The 19,509-nt window shown below is 45.1% G+C and overlaps 1 protein-coding gene across 4 annotated transcripts in view; it reads right to left on the bottom strand.

The window, feature by feature from the left end:
- Window positions 1–9,259, bottom strand: part of DIP2A (disco interacting protein 2 homolog A) — a 150,781-nt gene extending 141,522 nt beyond the window's left edge. For all 4 annotated transcript variants that reach the window (XM_074145922.1, XM_074145921.1, XM_074145924.1 and 1 more), the window contains exon 1: window positions 8,970–9,259. In XM_074145922.1, the coding sequence (XP_074002023.1) occupies window positions 8,970–9,066 (97 nt within the window). In that variant the 5' untranslated portion in view covers window positions 9,067–9,259. The remainder of the gene's footprint in view (window positions 1–8,969) is intronic.
- Between the last annotated feature and the right edge of the window lie 10,250 nt (window positions 9,260–19,509).

Below are 19,509 nucleotides of genomic sequence, written 5' to 3'. Positions count from 1 at the left end.
ACAGAACAGCTGAATTTGGAAAGGACACCTCAAGTTTAACCTAGTTCAACTCCCTGTCCTGCAAGGTCACCTCGAGCAGGCTGCCCACGATCACATCGAAATGACATCTTTGATAACACCAAGCTGAGTGGTGCAGTCAATATGCCAGAGTGACGGGATGTCATCCAGAGGGACCTGGACAAGCTAGAGAGGTAGGCCCGTGCAAACCTCATGAAGTTCAACAAGGCCAAGTACAAGATCCTGCACTTGGGTCGGGATAATCCTCGTTATCAATACGAGGCTGGGGGATGATGTGATAGAGAGCAGCCCTGTGGAAAAGGACTTGGATGGACGTGGATGAAAACCTGAACATGAGCCAACAATGCACTCACAGGCCAGAAGGCCAATTGCATCCTCAGCTGCATCAAAAGTAAGTGCAACCAGCACTTCTGCTTGGCCAGCAGATCAAGAGAGGTCACTCTCCCCCTCTACTCTGCTCTCGTGAGACCCCACCTGGAGTACTGTGTCCAGCTCTGGAGCCCTCAGCACAGGAAGGACATGGACCTGTTGGAGTGGGTCCAGAGGAGGGCCATGAGGATGATCAGAGGGCTGGAGCACCTCCCCTATGAAGACAGGCTGAGAGAGTTTGGGTTGTTCAGCCTGGAGAAGAGAAGGCTCCGGGGAGACCTTACAGTGGCCTTCCAGTACCTGAATGGGGCCTACAAAAAAGCTGAGGAGGGACTGTTTGCAAGGGTATGTAGTGACAGGACAAAGGGTAATGGTTTTAAACTAGAGCAGGGTAGGTTTAGATTAGACATTAGGAAGAAGTTCTTTACAATGAAGGTGGTGAGACACTGGAACAGGTTGCCCAGATAAGTGGTTGACGCCCCATCCCTGGAGACATTCAAGGTCAGGCTTGATGACGCTCTGAGCGATCTGATCTAGTTAAAGATGTCTCTGCTTACTGCAGGGGGGTTGGACTAGATGACCTTTAAAGGTACCTTCCAACCCAACACATTCTACACATGCGTTACAGATTAAAACCACAGTCAATCATATTATTCCACCAACACGACTGAACTTTCCAGTATGGTTACTACTAGTCTTTAAGGCCAACCCAAAAGGAGCCCCTAAAACAGCTTCACAGTACCTTCCAAGATAGAGGGGAGAAAAAAAATTAAGTTCTACTCTGATCATCCAGCACATCAGACAGGGTAAGAAAAAGAAAATGGGTCAATTTGTTTTTCTCTCAAAATGTAGTAGGGTACACAGGACTTTGAACTCTTCATGCCATCTATGTTAACTGCCATCTCTCTTAAATCCCTAGTTTATGAACTAATTCAATGGAAGACATAGCAAGGTTTGGGTAATAAACTCAACTATAGTGCATTCCCACAGGTGAGTGAGAAATGACAGTCTTCCCCCTTTTCTGAAGAACAGGCTTTTCATTTGAAAAAAAAAAATTCAAATGGTGCAACTATAAAAAAAAAGGCAGTAGTAAAAACGTGTAAAATTGTTTTTAATTGTAGTAATTGAAGTTACAAGAGTCTCAGTTGTTACCATTACAACTATACTAATGTGAAGGGATAAACATTGGGAATGGTCCAAATTATGACATCTAACTCAAGTTTAGCAAAATACCTCCCACAGATTCTAGACAGCACAGCTCAACCTCAACAGCCACTGTCAGCAACAGACCCAACCAGCACAACCTTTATAATATCATGTGGCTGATGCACAGAATGGAGGACACAAAAACAGATAGAAAAAACAGCTGCTGTCATCTCAGTGCTTGGCTCAACAGAAGTACTCCTACTTAGCCCAGTGGCAAGACCTCTCTGCTCCACATTTCCTTCCTTTTCCCACTCTACCAGCAAACTATTTGACAGCTAGGGCAACATTCAATGCTTGAACATCCTTCAAGATGTGCTGTGGCCAAAAGGAGCATGATGGATGGAAGCATTCCACATACCAGGTGCCTACCTACCAGCCACCTAGCTGGACTGTCTTTATCTCAACAGACATGTAGCCTTCAAATGAACTTCAGTCCTATCCTGAAGCACAGTAGGAAGATTCTGAACCCACTTTCACAAAGAAAATGGCATGCTTGACCATACCAAGTAAGGATGATACTTCCATTTCACAGTTTAATAGCAACAGTATCATTAAAGTTGTCGTTACCAGTAAGAAAAAAAAAAAAAAAAAAAAAATCTTCATTCCAACCATCACCTTATGAGAAAAGCTACTTTGTGTTTTCTACCATAATCAGAAAGTTTTACTTGGAAAAAAAAGGAGGCTTTAAAACCAATTTATTTTTCAGTGGCTGCTATTATAAAGGAAAATTTAGTTACAACCAGAACACAGCTTTAGAAAGCTAAAGTCATAAGGCCCCTGTTCTTTAATAACCTGGACTAGCTGAGCAGTCAGAGTGATGGGACAAGACAGAACAACGACAGCCACTTCACAGCCAACCTGTCAATGGCTGCAGATGACCTTGCATCCCCTGATGCCACCAGTGAAACAGAAATGCTGGGACAGCTACTCCATCTAGCAGTAACACCTTTTGCCCGTGAAGCCCCAAAGCTTCACCAGCTTTTCATGGCAGACAAGAAACCTGCTAGGACATAAACAAAAAGAAGGTTCTGGAGCAAGGGCCTATCACCATGAAGGGTTTTATCTCCTAGAAGATATCCTTGAAGATGGCTTAACTAGAATTCCGTATACGCATTCACTGTGTTCATTTTAAATAGCAGCAAATTAAATCCTCCGCCTGTTACAGGATATGAAAAGCCCCTCTTTTTCTTAAATAACTAAATGTCTCCTTAATAATAATCCCATAATACATGCATTAAACAACATAAAGCTAAGAATGACACAAGTTGAGAATTTGCTTAGAGACCCACCAATGAAGCACTGGACTCCCACAAGGCCAAATCATTATAACTAGATTCTCTGAAAGTTTCAGGAAGGTAATGTTTGCTACATCATTGAGTAGTTTGACAATCAAAATCTGTCAAAGCAAAAGCAGTTTAAATACAGGCACATTTTGATAAAAAGATGCAAATACGCCTGTACCCATACAAGACACATTTAAGTTGGCTTATATACAATACAACATTAAAGCAGCAAGTGCTCATAAAGACTACAATAGTACCTGTCTTCCAGATAGGGTTGCAGAAAGAAATAGCCTTGTTCCATCAATTGATAGACACCAACAATGAGCCCTCAAAGTCCTTCTTCAGATACCTTACATAACCAGAACTAAAGGATCCCTTGCATGTGGTAACCATGGAGCATGCTATGGCAACCGCTCCTTGCCACAGGACTGTTTTATAATAAATAAATAAATAATCAGAAACTTGGTTCCTTTGAGCACCGTGTGACTACTAACCAGACCTAAGGATACAAACTAGCCCGAAGGATGTCAGTCAGCCACTTTCCTGAGACCTGTGCGGGGTGCAATGTGAGAACAAGCTTTGTAGACTTAATCCCCATGGGCATTTGGCAAGCCCCATGTGCTATCATACAATTGACAGTTTCTGTTGGAGAGGCCCCAAAATTAAGCAACAAAGATGCTGCAGGTCAAGTTTCACAGACTACCATCCACCTACCAAGCATCTGTCTCCCCAGTTCCAACAGCTCTTCCCACAGCCTCAGATTATATATCTTTCTAAGTATTAAAGTGATGCAGAGGTGGTAGACAATTGCAATTTGCAGACTTCCATAACAGAAAACTACCACTTTAAGATCAGAAAAAAATTAAAAACCAAATACCATGCTTTATCATAAGGATAATAGGTTAAAGTGTGTGTGCTTGTCTCTCTCGTCCTCACCTGATTTCACATACAGTATTTTAATAGCACATCAATACTGCTAGTGTAGCAAAAGAAATTAAGTTAAACTTTTCAGCTCTGACCACTACCTTCAGTTTTTATAATAAAGGTGCTCTGCCAAAAAAAAAAAAGTATTCTGTTATCAATTTATTAAAACCAAAAAAAAAAAAACAACCCAAAAACACAAACCAACACAAAAAAAAACCCAAAACAACACAACACCAAAACAACAACAACAAAAAAAACCCCACCACCCCAACCACCAGACTGTTAGTATAGGCTAATACTGGCTAGCAGTTATTACAAAAAGTATTTGCTGAAGTACTGCTGGAATATTTGCAGTAGCCAAAAATGTCAGACACTAAATACCTTTAATTTTTCCAGGAAACCCTTCCTAGCTGACACCTTCCTCCACTCAGCTGTATGCATTACACTACTGCAGGACCTTACCCTCCACCCTGCCAAAGAAAAAAAAAAAAAACAAAACAAAACAGACAAAACTTCCTTGTCACACATACCAATTCTTCTTTTCTTAAATGGGAATTAAATAAATGGGATAAAAATTATGCGAGAGTGAGCTTTCTGTCCGGGCAGACACAAACATCTCATTGGGAACCAGAGAAACTTGCACATTGAATGCTTCATCTAAACTGCCATGCTTTCCACTAAAACTTAACCAGGCTCAGAAGGAACTTTGGAGCAATGTGTTAAGACATGGAAAACACAACACCCCAAATAAACAGCAAAATCAAATTATAAGTAAAACGGTAAACTACGTGATGATACAATTATATCTCAGGACTAATTCTGTAGCCTGTTTGATAGAAGCCATCAAGAAAAGCATTTCCCATCTGGCAATCCATGAGGTAACAAAATAAATTTTAACTAGAAAAAAAAAAGTCTTCATCCTCTTCACAATAGGTAATCTCATTTAAGAGTTTCAGCTCAGTTCCAAAATAAGCCTCACCTACAAATTCCTAGGAAACAGAAGAAAAACCAAATCCATATATTTAACACTTAAAGCTGATAAGAAATTCAGAAAAAAAAAGAAAAGCATTGTAACATTCACACGCTGGTCAAACAGCCACCAGAAAGTCAGTAATTCCATAACTTTCTTTCCGCAACTTTTAAGTAACATTTCTGAATACAAATCATATGCTATGCATCCAAACAGCCAGTCTCACCAGAAATACATAGCAACAAGTACAAAAAAATTCCAAGAAAAGAAACAAGCATAGCCATATGTTCCCAAAAGACACTAAACTGCTCGCTGAGGAGCTACCACCATGAGCAACTCTAGAAGACAAAGCCACAGAAGCTAACACCAGTGACACAGTCATCATTGCTATACAGACATATAATACGGTTTTATCTTTGACTACTTCTACTTCTCTGTGTACTGTCCTTGGACTAGAAAGGAGCAAGCAAGGCATCTTCCTACACAAATGCCCTGGAAGAAGCAAAAAAGTGACCCAATTCCACATCCCCTAGGCTTAGGAGAGTACAAGTGAAGCTGCTCAAATGGTGGAAGGTCTTTAAACATCAAGACTTATTTCTGCCAGAGGAAGGGTTTCATGACCTCTCAAGCTTTTCTCTCTTAGGCAAAACATGCATCTTGTTGCATAAACCAGCAAATTATAGCCATGTGCCATGGAAAAAACTGTAGCAGAAAAAATTGGAAAGCTCTGAAAAGGATAAAAATTAGGAGGCACAAGAGAACAGTCAAAAGTTGTTTCAAGGCACAGCTTTCAAATAAAATGTGGTTTTCTTGAATGCACAAATTATACAGGTAATGTTTGTGCCTAAATGAGACTTGGTCTTCAAAATTGTCACACCTTAATGAAAAGCAGTGTACAAGTACATTTAGATACATAAAAACACGTGCAAATATATGATACACTATCATAAAACAAGTACAGGCTTTAAAAAAGCACATTGACGTTTTCCCCACAAGATTTTCTCCACTGTGAGATTATTTTTTTTAAGAAAAAGGGGGTTTATAAACTTAGTTCTCCTTCAGAGAGCAGAAGAAAAAAAACATTCTGTGACTAATCAAAAAGTAAAGTACTGGACTTTTACAGCACCACTTCCATGCTTTCACAGAAGATCCTGTCAGGCAGATTAGAGAACTCCATGTCTTTCTATCACATCAGAAAGTTGTGGCATCTTACAGTCTTAAGGTAAGAAAGCTTAGTCTACAGATCAATGAGCTACAATTCATTTTAGCTGCCAATCACTGTCTCAAAATTGTCCTTTGTCTCCCAAAAAGGTTGTGGCAGATCTCTTAGTTTTCACTAAAAGATTCACTAATTTTTTTCAGCAAGAAAGAAATTACAATGTTGATGTAACAAGTTATATTATATAACAACAGTTCAACTACAGTGTTGATATAACACAGCAGCATTGTTCCAGGGTTTCTTTTTTACTCCCAACTATTATTTTTCTAGTACATGAAGAATACAAATAATTGTCAATCAAGAGATTAGGATTTTGTAAAAGTGAAAGGATCCACAACAGCCCACATGACCAGAGTTGTAGCAAGAGTAGGAGTTCCCTCCCCATCCAAAACTTTTCTAAAATGGACACTTTACTCGGGATTTTGAGTTGTCTTTAGAAAGTAGCAATGTACTGATTGTCTTCACTTTTCTCTACACCTAAATGCAAACATTTTTCCCAACTTTCACTATGACCACCTGAGGCAAACCCAAATTTTAAATCATCTTCCTGATTTATTTATAGGTGAAAATAATGTAATCAAAGAGAACACGTTATTCCTGCCCCAGCATAGCATACACGACATTTCAATTAACAAAGTACACGTACAAAGTAGAAAGGAACTTGCTCTCAAGTTCCTTTTTTTCTTTTCCTCCCTTCACACTTCCTCTCAAATTATGGTAACATCCTCCCAAGCATGAACTTCTCTAATTTACAGGGTATTCAGCCTAAGAAATCCCTCATTAAATCTCCCCACAGACTGTGTGGGGAGACTTTCACACACAAGCCCTTGTTAAGGCAGAGGTTACAAAATCCATGTGCCAAGCGCAGAAGAGCACTGCACGTCCAATAAAAACGTACTGAAAACCTGAGGAAGCCGTTAGCAGCAGCAGCCTTCTACTATGGGTTGGATTCTGCTCAAATAAAAAGAGAGAAATTAACTGACAATCTCAACAGGTATCAATTTACTTCCACTTTACATAGATTAAAATGCAAATATCTAATCCTAGATCACTATTCCTTCCTCTCTGAGTAAGCAAGTTCTGAATATTAATGATGGAGGGGTCCATTAAAAGCAGCATATACAAACGTGAAGTCATCGCAGAATACAAGCACACAACATATTACCAGATTTTGAAGAATTGCCTGCAAACACTTTCAAGTCATTCAGGCATGGCAGCAAAGGTATTACATCTAAGATCACAAACTAAGTCTTCAGACATTGCTCTGACATGCTCTGGGCAATCCTGCTTCGGCAGGGGAGTTGGACTAGATGATCTTTATGGTCCCTTCCAACTCTAAAAATTCAGTGAAATTCAGACTGGTCAAGACATTTGAGCTAACATTATCACTTTATCCAATGACTTAATCCAGCAATACAAATTTCAGCATTAGATGCACTGCACTAAGTTCACAATCACTTTAAGCATTTCACATAACATACTGCAGACCTGTAATATAAAAAAAAAAAAAAAAAGATTCCAGTACTTAAACATAAAGCCAGGACTTACTTACACAACAGAGTAGCCAACCCCAGGATATCCTGGCTGATCTGCAAGTTCCAGCAGGCACACACGCAAGTGCCACTGTACCAAGCGCAGCTGCACTGTGAGACCGTGCGGGTACCAGCTGCACACCACCGCAGCTCACCAGTCACAGAAACTCCTCTTGCACAAGCAACAGTATGTGTCAGGTACTGCTTCCTACTGCTCCGGCAGACATGCAGCGACAGGTTAAACTTGGCCAACAAAGTTACTAATCCTACACTTTTTCCCTGCCTCTACACCAAAGGCTCCATACTGGAGGCGAGGACAGCCAATCCGTGAATCGTTTCCCAAACCACAACATGTCAGCCAGCATGTGAAGGTGAAGTAACCCTGGTTTTGCCCACCTGAACATACTGATCTGAAAACTGCAACATCGGAGAAGTAGGCTGAATACTCCTATCCCAGGATCATGGCACTAAACGCTTTTTAGCTCTTCTGTTCCAAGGTGCAGCTTGACAACATAGCTAGGGAACATGCAATGACTAATTGCTCCCAAAAAACACTGCCTCAGTCTCCTCCGCCTCCTGCGTGCATTCCCACACCAAGTGTCGACACCCACCTGTCTGCAGGGTGGGCCAGGGAACCAATATGCAAAAAAACCCCAGTCCTACCGTGAAAACAAGCATAATTCCCATGGGGATCACAAAGGGACTGTTATCACCAAACACAAACCTAGAGGTGGAAGGAAAGGAACTGTACATTTTGAGGGCTGCAAACCAATAGATGGGCTTAAGTACAGTGTCAAAGTGAACCTTAGCCTGGGACTGCATCTCCGCTGCCCCTGACCAAGGGCTCCGTAAGCGGAGGGAATGGCAAAAAACTCTGAGAACTTGATATACAGGTAAACGTTAAAATATTGGGAATTACAGAGAGATCCAAAGCGAAAGGTTTAAGATTAAAACTATAATTAGGAATCGGTATTAAAATAGAAAAAAGGTATCTTCAGAGTAGCCAGCTGTATGCTGACCATTTCGGTACCACCTCAGATCGAAACAGCCCATCTCAAAATGCCTCCGAAAGGGCCTCTACCACCGCTTCCACCCAGGCACCGGGGGCCGAGGACGCGGGGCCCTAGAGCCACCTCCCCCCGCGGCGGTTCACCAGCCGCCGGGTGAAACCCACCGCTGCCGGCGACAAGGGTCCCGGGGAGAAATGCGCAGGACCTCGCAGCCCCGAGCCCGGCTCCCCGCTAAACGCGCCCGCCCCTATTCCGACTTCCCTCCGATGGATGGCGCCGCGGGCCCCGCCGCTGCGCCGCAGCCCCACTGGAAACCGGGGGACGAGGCCCCCGCCCTGCCCCGGGCGGACAACGGAAACGACCCACGGGCTTCCTGCCGCGGCGCCGGCTGGGCCGAGCTCTCCCCACCCCCGACCCCCCGGTCCCGGCCGCCCTCACCCTCCGACAGCTCCAGCTCCAGCTCCGCCAGGCTCTCGCGCACATCGGGCGGCAGCGACACTGCCTCCAGGGAGCAGCCCCCGCGCTCCGCCGCCATGGTGCGGGCAAGGAGCGAACGGGCCCCACCAGAGCCGCCGCCCAGCGCTGCCGCAGGTGAGGCCGGGGCCGGGGCCGGGCGGGAGGCGGCGGCAGCAGTGGTCCCTGGACGGGGCGAGGAAGAAGCGCCGCACCGGAGTTGCCGCTCCGCGCAGCCGCTGCCGCAGCCAGGCCCGCGTGCCCCGCGCGAGGGGCGGGGCGGGGCGCTCCCAGGCCGCCTCGCGCGAGCCGACCAGAGGAGGGGGGCACACGAGACCCCTGGCGGCGGGAAGCGGCTGCCGGCGGCTCCGTCAGCGTGAGGCGCTGCTCCCCGCTGAGGGAGCTGGTGCGCGGTAAGCCCCGGCCTGCCTCCTCGGCTAGCTCCAGCCCCTCGACAAGAGCTACCCTAGGAGCGTACGCCCTCGGGTGATGAGGGCGGGGAGCCCCTGCCCTGCGTAAGGCCCCGGCACCCTGGTGTGTTCCACCGATTCGGAGGTGCCTCAGCACGACTCGCCCTCTCCTTCATCCAGCTGCTGTCCTTTCCTTCCTTAGCTGCTGGTGCTCTGTCCCCTTCTAAAGATACCAAAACTACTTTCTCTCCCTCCCCTCCCCACTTCTTCCTCTGCAGAAAATAGGAAACGTGATGGGCCCCAAGGCCTAGGGCTCATCCTTCTCACAGCCTTTCCCAGGAAGGGGCATGGAGATTTTCAAGGAACAGAATTACACTGTGAGTGCCTAGAAGCGCAAGGGCCTGGATATAAAGTGGTGCTTGGACCTGCATAAAGTAAAAAAAAAAAAAAAAAAAGGAAAAAAAAAAAAACAACCCACCTTTGAAGAGCAGTAGAAACCAGTAGGAAATTATTGGTTTGGAGCTTGTATTGATGTAGTGGTTTTTCCCAGTTTAACCTCAGGTTCCAGGGTGAATGTGTGGCAGGACACTAAGGTATCATCTTCCTCTGACATTCCTGCAGCCCCAGGGAGACTTGTGCAAAGGAGGCCTACAGAGGGTGAAAGCAAGGACAGGTAGTTGGGAGGAATAAAGAGAAACGCTGAGCAGCCAGGAATCAGGTTAGGCAAGCTAAAGCCCAGATAGAATTAAATGGTGACCTTCCATGGTGGCCTTTGATGGGGTTATAGTGTTGGTAGATAAGGGAAGAGCAACTAATGTCATCTACCTGGACTTCTGCAGAGCATTTGACACTGTCCTGCATGACATCCTGGTCTCTAAATTGGAGAGACAAGGATTTGATGGAAGGACCACTCAGTGGATAAGGAACTGGCTGGATAGTCACACCAAAAGAGTTGTGGTCAATGGCTTGATGTCCAAGTGGAAACAAGTGATGAGTGGCTTTCCTCAGGGGTCAGTACAGTGACCGGTTCAGCATCTTCGTAGGTGACACTGACAGTGGGATTGAGTGCACCCTCAGCAAGTTTGCCGATGACACCAAGCTGTGTGGTGTGTTCAACATATTGGAGGGAAGGAATGCCATCCAGAGGGATCTGGACAGACTTGAGAGGTGAGCCCATGCAAACCTCATTAAGTTCAACCAGGCCAAGTGCAAGGTCCTGCACCTGGGACACGGCAATCCCAGGCACAAATAAGGACTTGGCAGAGAATGGATTGAGAGCAGACTTGAGGAGAACGACTTGGGGGTGTTGGTTGATGAGAAGCTCAACATGTCCTGGCAATGTGCATTTGCAGCACAGGAGGCCAACACATGCTGGGCTGCCTCAAAAGTGTGGCCAGCAGGTCAAGGAAGGTGATTGTGCCCCTCTATTCTGCTCTGGTGAGACCCCACCTGGAGCACTGCATCCAGCTTTCGAGGCCTCAGCACAAGAAGGACGTGGACCTGTTGGGGTGGATCCAGAGAAGGGCCACAAATATGATCAGAGGGGGGTTATTCAGCCTGGAGGAGAGAAGGCTCCAGGAGACCTTATAGCAGCCTTCAAATATCTGAAGGGGCCCTACAAGAAAGCTGGAGAGAGACTTTTTACAAAGGGTAATGGCTTCAAACTGAAAGAAGGTAGATGTAGATTAAATATTAGGAAGAATATTTTCATTGTGAGGGTGGTGAGGCACTGGAACAGGTTGCCCAGGGAAGCTGTGGATGCCCTATCCCTTGAAGTGTTCAAGGCCAGGCTGGACGGGGCTTTGAGCAACCTGGTCTGGTGGGAGGTGTCCCTGCCCATGGCAGGGGGGTTGGAACTCGATGATCTTTAAGGTCCCTTCCAACCTAAACCATTCTATGATTCTATGATTATAAATCCATGACCTTGACAGTGGTCCTGACCATAAGGACTGCTCCACCAGTAACAGTAACTTTCCTGGAGCCAGAAAGTAGGGAAGAAATCTGGGGAAAAGTTTTCTGCTAACAACTACTACAACTACTGTCAGAAACAGCTGTCCCTTTTGGGGTGATGAAGTTTGTGTTGGTATCACATGTGGGCCAGGGGCAATGCAGCCCTCCCAGGCCTCCAAAGTAAGCATTTTCTCTGTACTTTCTCCTCCTGAGTGCAGTGCTGCAGAATAACACGGCTGTGGCACGGCACCTAGTATCCTTATGCATCTTGCTCCTGAGCTGGCTGAACAATGACAGTAGCTGAAGAGTTTGTTTATTCTGAAAACAGGACACCTCAATGCTGAGGAAGTCATCACATGAATGCTGTTCTCATGCACATACATGACAGGTATGTAAAAAAAAAAAAAAAATCACCCGGGTTTCACATGGGTTAGCATGGGGTCATATCCCACAGCATCCCAGCACCCACAGTACAGTACAGCCTTCAAACAAGAGAACAGTTTGGGGCTGCAAGTGTCCAGGCAGCAATAGATAGGATAGCATTTGTTTGCCAGCATTCATGTTTATCAGCACCACGTTTGCATTGTGAAATGTGACTCGATAGCATGCTGTAGCATAGCTCAGTGAGACAGGCAGACATTTGCATTAGCAGGTATTCCAGGTCACTGCAGCTGTGGGAGAACCTCTACTCATGCTCCATTCAGAGAAGATTACTCCGAATTTCAAAATGACTTACAGAATCAGCCACTTTCTGTTCCTGTTACCTACAACCAGTCTTTGCTTCTCTTTCACTTTCCTTCTGCTCCTGCCATCTCTCTTCTTCCCCTCCGCAGTCCAAAATGCTTCAGTTTCTGATTTCTCTGCTCATGCTGCGGAGGTCAACATGTCACAAGAGCGTGCATCCTGTATAACTGCACTTCAGAGGGCATAGACGCACAACACCAGTGCTTGGAAAGCCACACTGTTCAAAACTTAACTCTACCACCCTACGCTGGGCAGAAACATTTCTGCCACGGTGCTTCCACTGTCCTTCAGAAAACTGTCTCTTTGGGAACCAGGGAGTTGATGGGAGCATAGCCACAGACAACACGTTAACTATAGCTCACATATCCTGAAAGACTGACAGGCTTGATTTCTTCTCTGCAGGTTTCTGAAGAGGGGCGGCAGCATCTGCCTCTTACCCCAGCATCCTGCCTGTGTTTCTGGAAATGGTGAATGCCCAAGGAGGATAGCTTAGAGGGGCTACTGCAGTGCTTGTGGGATAAGAGGTCTTTATGAAGGGAGGCGGTGAGGCAGGTATACAATACAGCACTGACTGTCATGGAAAGGTTCCACCTGAATGCACATCTGAACACAAGCCCTGCAGAGGCTTGGGCAGAGGCAGGGGAAGAGCCCTACCATTCAGCAGAGTGCTTCCACAGGTGGTGGAGGAGGAGCATGGCTGGAGAAGCCTCATCAGCAAATACATCAAGTTACTGATAGCTCTTGTTGCCTAGAGGTAACTTGCTAACAGCTAGCCTTACTTCATTCACAGTCCTCATTTCTGAGAAGGATGAAGTAGACTATGCATGGAAACACTTTTCTATGCATAGAAACCACTACTCTGGTATGCTTGCATCAAGCACAAAGGGCTAATAGAAAATAATGTTTGTTTCTAGGGCTTTTGTGTACATACTAAGGCAATGCTCGAATCATTTTCTCCCTATCAGTGACTGACCTAAAAGGAGTGAATCTTTGGGTTATATTAATTGCCCTGTAGATTGATTTAAAAATGTGCAAAAGCAAAGCCAATTTTGCAAAGCCAATTTTACTTGAAACAGAACCAATCCTTATGATGTGTCAACCTATGAACACCAGGGCATGCCACAAAACTAAATATATACACACAAAATTTACCTTTTGTCCTCTAAAAGGTGCTTTCTATTGCCCACCTAAAAGTGCCAGATTTTAAAACTGGTCGTTAATTTAGATTTGCAGTGTCATTTACTGTACTCTTTATGAGCAGAGACCCTAAGGTCTAATAGCCCTCTTGCTTACAAAGTGTCCTGGTTTGGGGTAAAACAGAACCAATTTTCTGTTCAGTAATTTTGCTTTGTAGCTGGGCCTCTTCTAACTAACTAAACTCTGAAATTAACAGCATATTGTTCAGAAACCGTTCACTCTCACAGTGATAAGACCGGATTATACCAAGGAATGCTGTGCAGAGAGGCCCTCGCTTATACTTACTGCTGTAACAGCCAAGGTCAGGTAGCTTTGTTATTTGCCCCATTGGAGGGTCGGAAGCAGAAAAGCGTGGAGGGGTCACACCTGTGGGGAGGAGGGGGCAGGACAGGTGACCCAAACCTGACCAACAGGGTATTCCATCCCATCTGCCCCATGCTCCGTATAAAAGCTGAGGGATCAAAGGGTCAACTCTCTTCCTTCAATGGCCGACGTCCGAGGAGGACCCTGTCTGTTCGTCTGCCTTTGATCCTGATCCGAGCATTCCTGACTCCAGATCTGGAATCCAGCTCCTGTCCATCACCGAGTCCAGTCTGGGACTTTTCCCTGTGCCTGCTGGTGACGTCATCGTCATCTTGGAAGCTTGATACCGTTTTGTATATACTGTATACTTTTTTCTTTTTTTTTTCTTTTCTTCTTATTATTTATTATTTCATTATTTATTAATATTTTCATTAAAGTAGTTTAGTTTTTTCTAAACTCATAAATCTCTTTTATCTCTTCCTCTCCTCTCTTTTCCTTGGGGGGGGGAGGGAGGGGCCATCTGTCATTCTGATTGGTCAATCCGGTCAAAACCACAACACAAAGTCAAAAGGAAGGGTGCAGTTCACATGCGAGTGTGAAATTACAAATTTGATTTAGTGCCAGTTTTGAACTCTGGTCTAGAAATGCACAATATTTAAAACAGAAAATAAACTAATGCTATGCTAAACAAAAAGGACATCAGCACAATTCAGAGTGTGCAGTTTGACAGAATGCCACAGCTAGCGTTAAGACTCCTACAATCGCATTTTTAAAAAGAAATATGATACACTCACTGATCCAGCATTAACTTATTCAGTTCAAATTGGTTTTGAACTCTGGACAAGTTATGTTACTTTTGGCAAGCTTTCTTACCAAAACAGGTACCATTCGTTCACGGCCCTCTTAAATTTATGCCCAGTCAGGTAACACATTCTCCTATTGTCACCGAAATTGGGAATGAACCTCTTAACACCAATGTAGCCTTAAGAAGCAGGCATTCTCTTTATTTGGCACCGGGAACACAGGGGATATCTCCACCCAATGTCTGCCAAATGCGAGATTCACAGAGACTTATATCTATACAGAATATACATAGTCATTACATTTCCCAGAACTCATTGTAATATTCACATCACCCTGGCACACACGCATTAGGGCCATTACGGCCTTCATGGAAGGTCTTGGGTGGTCCCTACTGGTGTTCAGTGGTCACCCAGGAGAGAACTCTCAGTGAACTCTTGGTCATTCTTTCCATATGAGGCCTTGACTTGGAGCGTTGTCCTGTTTGTCATGCTCTTTGACCCCTGTGGCTGATAACCCTTTGTGTGGATTGAGAAAGATAGATGCAGAAGCTTTTTGCAACTCCTCCACTAGCTTGTAAAACTGATTCTTTCTGATGGTAGTCTTCGCTGTTTGTTCTTGCTAGTAACTGCGAAAGGTGCCCTTAATCCTTTTAGTCGCACATTTACATATCTGCTAGACTCTCAGTTCCTGATTGTAACAAATCCCCCCCTTTGAGACTTCCAAAGTTCATCCTTTGGGATTTTCACCTGAATTGGATAGTTAAATTTTTTACCTTCAGGATTATATAGACAAGCGCAACAGGAGGTGATTAGTGGTAGACGTTGGATCATTGGACAAGATATGATAATTATGAAAACTATCATAATAATAGTGACAATAGGTGTTTAACCCATGCAAGGTTTGGAAGCCAGTTGGTTAACCAAGACCAATCAAGTCCTTCCCTTTCTTTAGTTCCTGTGGTCAGATCATGTGTCTGTTTAATTTTCCCTTCAATGATTTCAGAATTATCAGTTTTGAAGCAACAGATTCCTTGAAATTCTTCACATCCATGATTATGTCTCAACAACAAATGTTCAATTGCTGCCCTATTCTCCGAAGTGGCCTGTCTAAGCTGACCTTCTTCTATAGCCGACAACGCTTGTGAAGTATAATTGATATTTTTCACTAAGGCACAGGCTAGTCTCTTCATTGTCTGATAATTCATTGCAACTCTGACTCCCAGGGCTAAAAAGGCTGCCGCTGAGATTTCTGCTGGGCTAGAAAGCATTACTTCACACTCACAAGCATCATCCAGCTGATGGGCTGATCGTTTAACATTTGTTATTTTTATTCTGGCTCTCAGGTTTATTAAAATTTGGGATTATTAGACCCTGGTTGTATCCTAGCCCTTAAAAGTGCTAATGGGAGTGCCTCTGGCCATTTCATAGAAGTCTCCTGGCATATCTTGCTTATTTGTCATTTCAAACTTTGATTCATCCTTTCTACCTACCCACTTGATTGTGGTTTCTATGGTGTGTGTGTAGATCCCATTGAATTCCTAGGACCTGGCTCAACCTGTGGATTACTTCTGCTACAAAATGTGGACCCCAGTCTGATGAGATTCCTATTGGGACCCCAAACCTTAGAATTACTTCTTTTAATAGTATCTTAACCACTTCCCTTGACTCGTTGGTGCAACAAGGAAAAGCTTCTGGCCATCCTGACAAGGTATCCACTTGGACTAACAAGTATTTGTAGCCACTTTGCCTGGTAATTCTGAAAAATCAATTTGCCAGTAACCCCCTGGTACTTTTCCCTTTTTGGTTATTCCTGGAGGAGGTCTTTTCCTGTTCATCAGGTTATTCTTCTGGTAAATTGCACACCTTTCAGTCACAGATTTAATTATTTTAGTCATTCTTACACTAATAACCTGATTGCGGAGGCTATCAATCATGGCCTCACTTCCCCAATGTGTTTCTTTACGTTTCTCCTTTACTATCTTGATCATCACTGTCCTTGGTACAGTAACTTGCTTATTGGGGGTTATTAACCAACCTCTTTCATTCACTGTTGGTAGTTCTATCTGGTTGGTTGGTACTAATGCAAGGATGCTTTGTTCTGCCACATCCTTAGCAGCTTTATCAGCCAGTTGATTACTCACATTTACTGCAGCTTGCCCAAACTGGTGTCCTGGTTCCAGGAGGGATAGTGTTAATTCTCCCCAGGCTCTGGGAGGGACACAGGTATCCCATCCCACGTGGTTGTATATTCCTCTGTGTTACTGTTATTGTTGTCTTGTTCCCTTTGCTGTTCTGTTAAACTGCCTTTGTCCCAACCCACGATTTTTTGCCTTTTTCTTCCGATTCTCCCCTCACGGCTGGGGGTGGGCCTTGAGAGAGTGTGGCTGCCACGGGGTTCTTCGTACACGACAACTGGTAAGCTTTGCAATGCATTATTGCCACTTCTTTGGGTTTTTGCACATCTTGAAGAAGTTGCAAAATTTCTTCCTTATGTTTAATTGGTGATCCCTGAGCTAATAATAATTCCTTCTCTTTCCAGATCACCCCATGAACATAGATTCATAGATTGGTCCAGGCCGGAAGGGACCTCCAAAGGTCATCTAGTCCGACCTCCCCGCAGTCAGCAGGGACACCCCCAACTAGACCAGTTGCCCAGGGCCTCGTCGAGCTTCACCTTGAATATCTCAAGGGAAGGGGCCTCAACCACCTCCCTGGGCAACCTGTTCCAGTGTTCCACCACCCTCATGGTAAAGAACTTTTTCCTAATATCCAATCTAAATCTCCCCTTCTCCAACTTAAAACCATTGCTCCTCGTCCTGTCACTACAGGCCTTTGGAAACAGACCCTCCCCAGCCTTCCTGTAGGCCCCCCTCAGGTACTGGAAGGCCGCTATGAGGTCTCCCCAGAGCCTCCTTTTCTCCAAGCTAAACAACCCCAGCTCCCTCAGTCTGTCCTCATAGGAGAGGTGCTCCAGCCCCCTGATCATTTTGGTGGCCCTCCTCTGGACCCGCTCCATCAGGTCCATGTCCTTTCTATATTGAGGGCTCCAGACCTGCACACAGTACTCCAGGTGAGGTCTCACCAGAGCAGAGTAAAGTGGCAGAATCACCTCTCTGGATCTGCTGGCAACGCTTCTTTTGATGCAGCCCAGGATGTGATTGGCCTTCTGGGCTGCGAGAGCACATTGCCTGCTCATGTCCAGCTTCTCGTCCATCAGCACCCCCAAGTCCCTTTCCTCAGGGCTGCTTTCTAATACCTCATCCCCCAGTCTGTATTTATACTGAGGATTGTTTCTTCCCAGGTGCAGAATCCTGCACTTGCTTTTGTTAAACCTCATGAGGTTCATCTGGGCCCACCTCTCCAGCCTGTCCAGGTCCCTCTGAATGACATCCCGTCCCTCCGGTGTATCGACAACACCACACAGCTTGGTGTCATCTGCAAACTTGCTGATGGTGCTCTCAATCCCTCTATGTCTTTGATAAAAATGTTAAACAGTACTGGTCCCAGGACGGACCCTTGAGGGACACCACTTGTCACTGCTCTCCATCTGGACTTAAAGCCATTGAGTACCACCCTCTGGGTGCGACCATTCAGCCAATTCCTTATCCACCGAACCGTCCACCCATCAAATCCGTATCCCTCCAATTTGGCAAGCAGGATGTTGTGAGGAACCGTGTCAAAGGCCTTACAGAAGTCCAGATAGATCACATCCATAGGTCGCCCCTTGTCTACTGACCTAGTCACTTCATCATAGAAGGCCACTAGGTTAGTCAGGCAGGACTTTCCCCCTAGTAAAGCCATGTTGGCTGTCCTGAATCATCCCTCTGTCCTCCATGTGCCCAAGCATGGTGTCCAGAAGGATCTGCTCCATGATCTTCCCAGGCACAGAGGTGAGGCTGACAGGTCGGTAGTTCCCAGGGTCCTCCTTTCTACCCTTTTTAAAAATGGGTGTGATGTTTCCTTTCTTCCAGTCTGCAGGGACTTCACCTGACTGCCATGACTTTTCGAATATCATGGAAAGTGGCTTTGCGACTTCATCAGCCAGTTCCACTGTACCACTCCAAACGCATATTTGGAATCTGTCCAGACGTTCAGCTATCTTCAGGGCTTGTTGTAACGCAATCAGTTCTGCCTTCAGGGCTGATGTGCTTATGGGCAGGGCCTCCGCTTTTATTACCCCCCTAGTTGGGACAACTGCGTATCCAGCCATCCATTTCCCTTCTCAAACTAAACTGCTCCCATCTTTGAATAGCTCTAATTCTGGATTACACAGTAGTTCATCCTTGAGGTCTTCTCTGCTGGAATACACCTGCTCAATATTTTGCAAGCAGTCATTATATAATTGTTCATCATCTTTCACCTCAGAACTCAGAAACATAGCTGGGTTTAGGGTGGTGGTGGTGTTCAGCTCCACATCTTGGTCCAATAAAACAACTTGATATTTGAGCACACAGCTTGGTGATAGCCGATGCCCCCCGTTTGGTTCCGGGTCGGGGGACTGTGTAGGACAAACGCAGTGATCTTTTGTCCAAGAGCTAGCTTCCTGGCCTCCTGGATCAAGAGGACAGTGACTGCGACAGCTCGTAGACACCCAGGCCGCCTCTGGCTCACATTGTCCAATTGTTTAGAAAAATACCCCACCAGTCATTTTCAAGTCAAGTCCCCAACTTTTGAACTAACACTCCCAAGGCGAGATGTTGGTGCTCGTGCACAAACAGTTCAAAGGGCTTGGATAAATCCTATAATCCCAGTGCAGGGGCTGACGTCAATGCTTTCTTCAGTTCTCTGCACATTGTTTGACATTCAATGTAATGAGTCAGTAAATGTTTCTCTGTAGATCCTTTTAAGGCTTCGTACAGGGGCTTTACCAATAGTCCATAACTGGGTAATCCACAACCGACACCATCCAGTCACACCCAGGAATGCTCTCAGGTCCCAAACAGTTCTAGGCTCTGGAGTTTGACAGATTGCCTCCTTTCTGTCAGTTCCTAATCTTTGTTGTCCTCGTAGAATCTCAAATCCCAAATAGATTACTACTTTTTTTCCTATCTGGGCCTTCCCTTTAGACACACGGTAACCCCCTTGGCCCAAGAAATTCAGTAGGCCTAGAGTAATCTG

The sequence above is a fragment of the Numenius arquata genome, chromosome 3, assembly GCF_964106895.1.
Source record: "Numenius arquata chromosome 3, bNumArq3.hap1.1, whole genome shotgun sequence".
Lineage (NCBI taxonomy): Eukaryota > Metazoa > Chordata > Aves > Charadriiformes > Scolopacidae > Numenius > Numenius arquata.
This window is presented reverse-complemented; position numbering and strand designations above follow the sequence as displayed.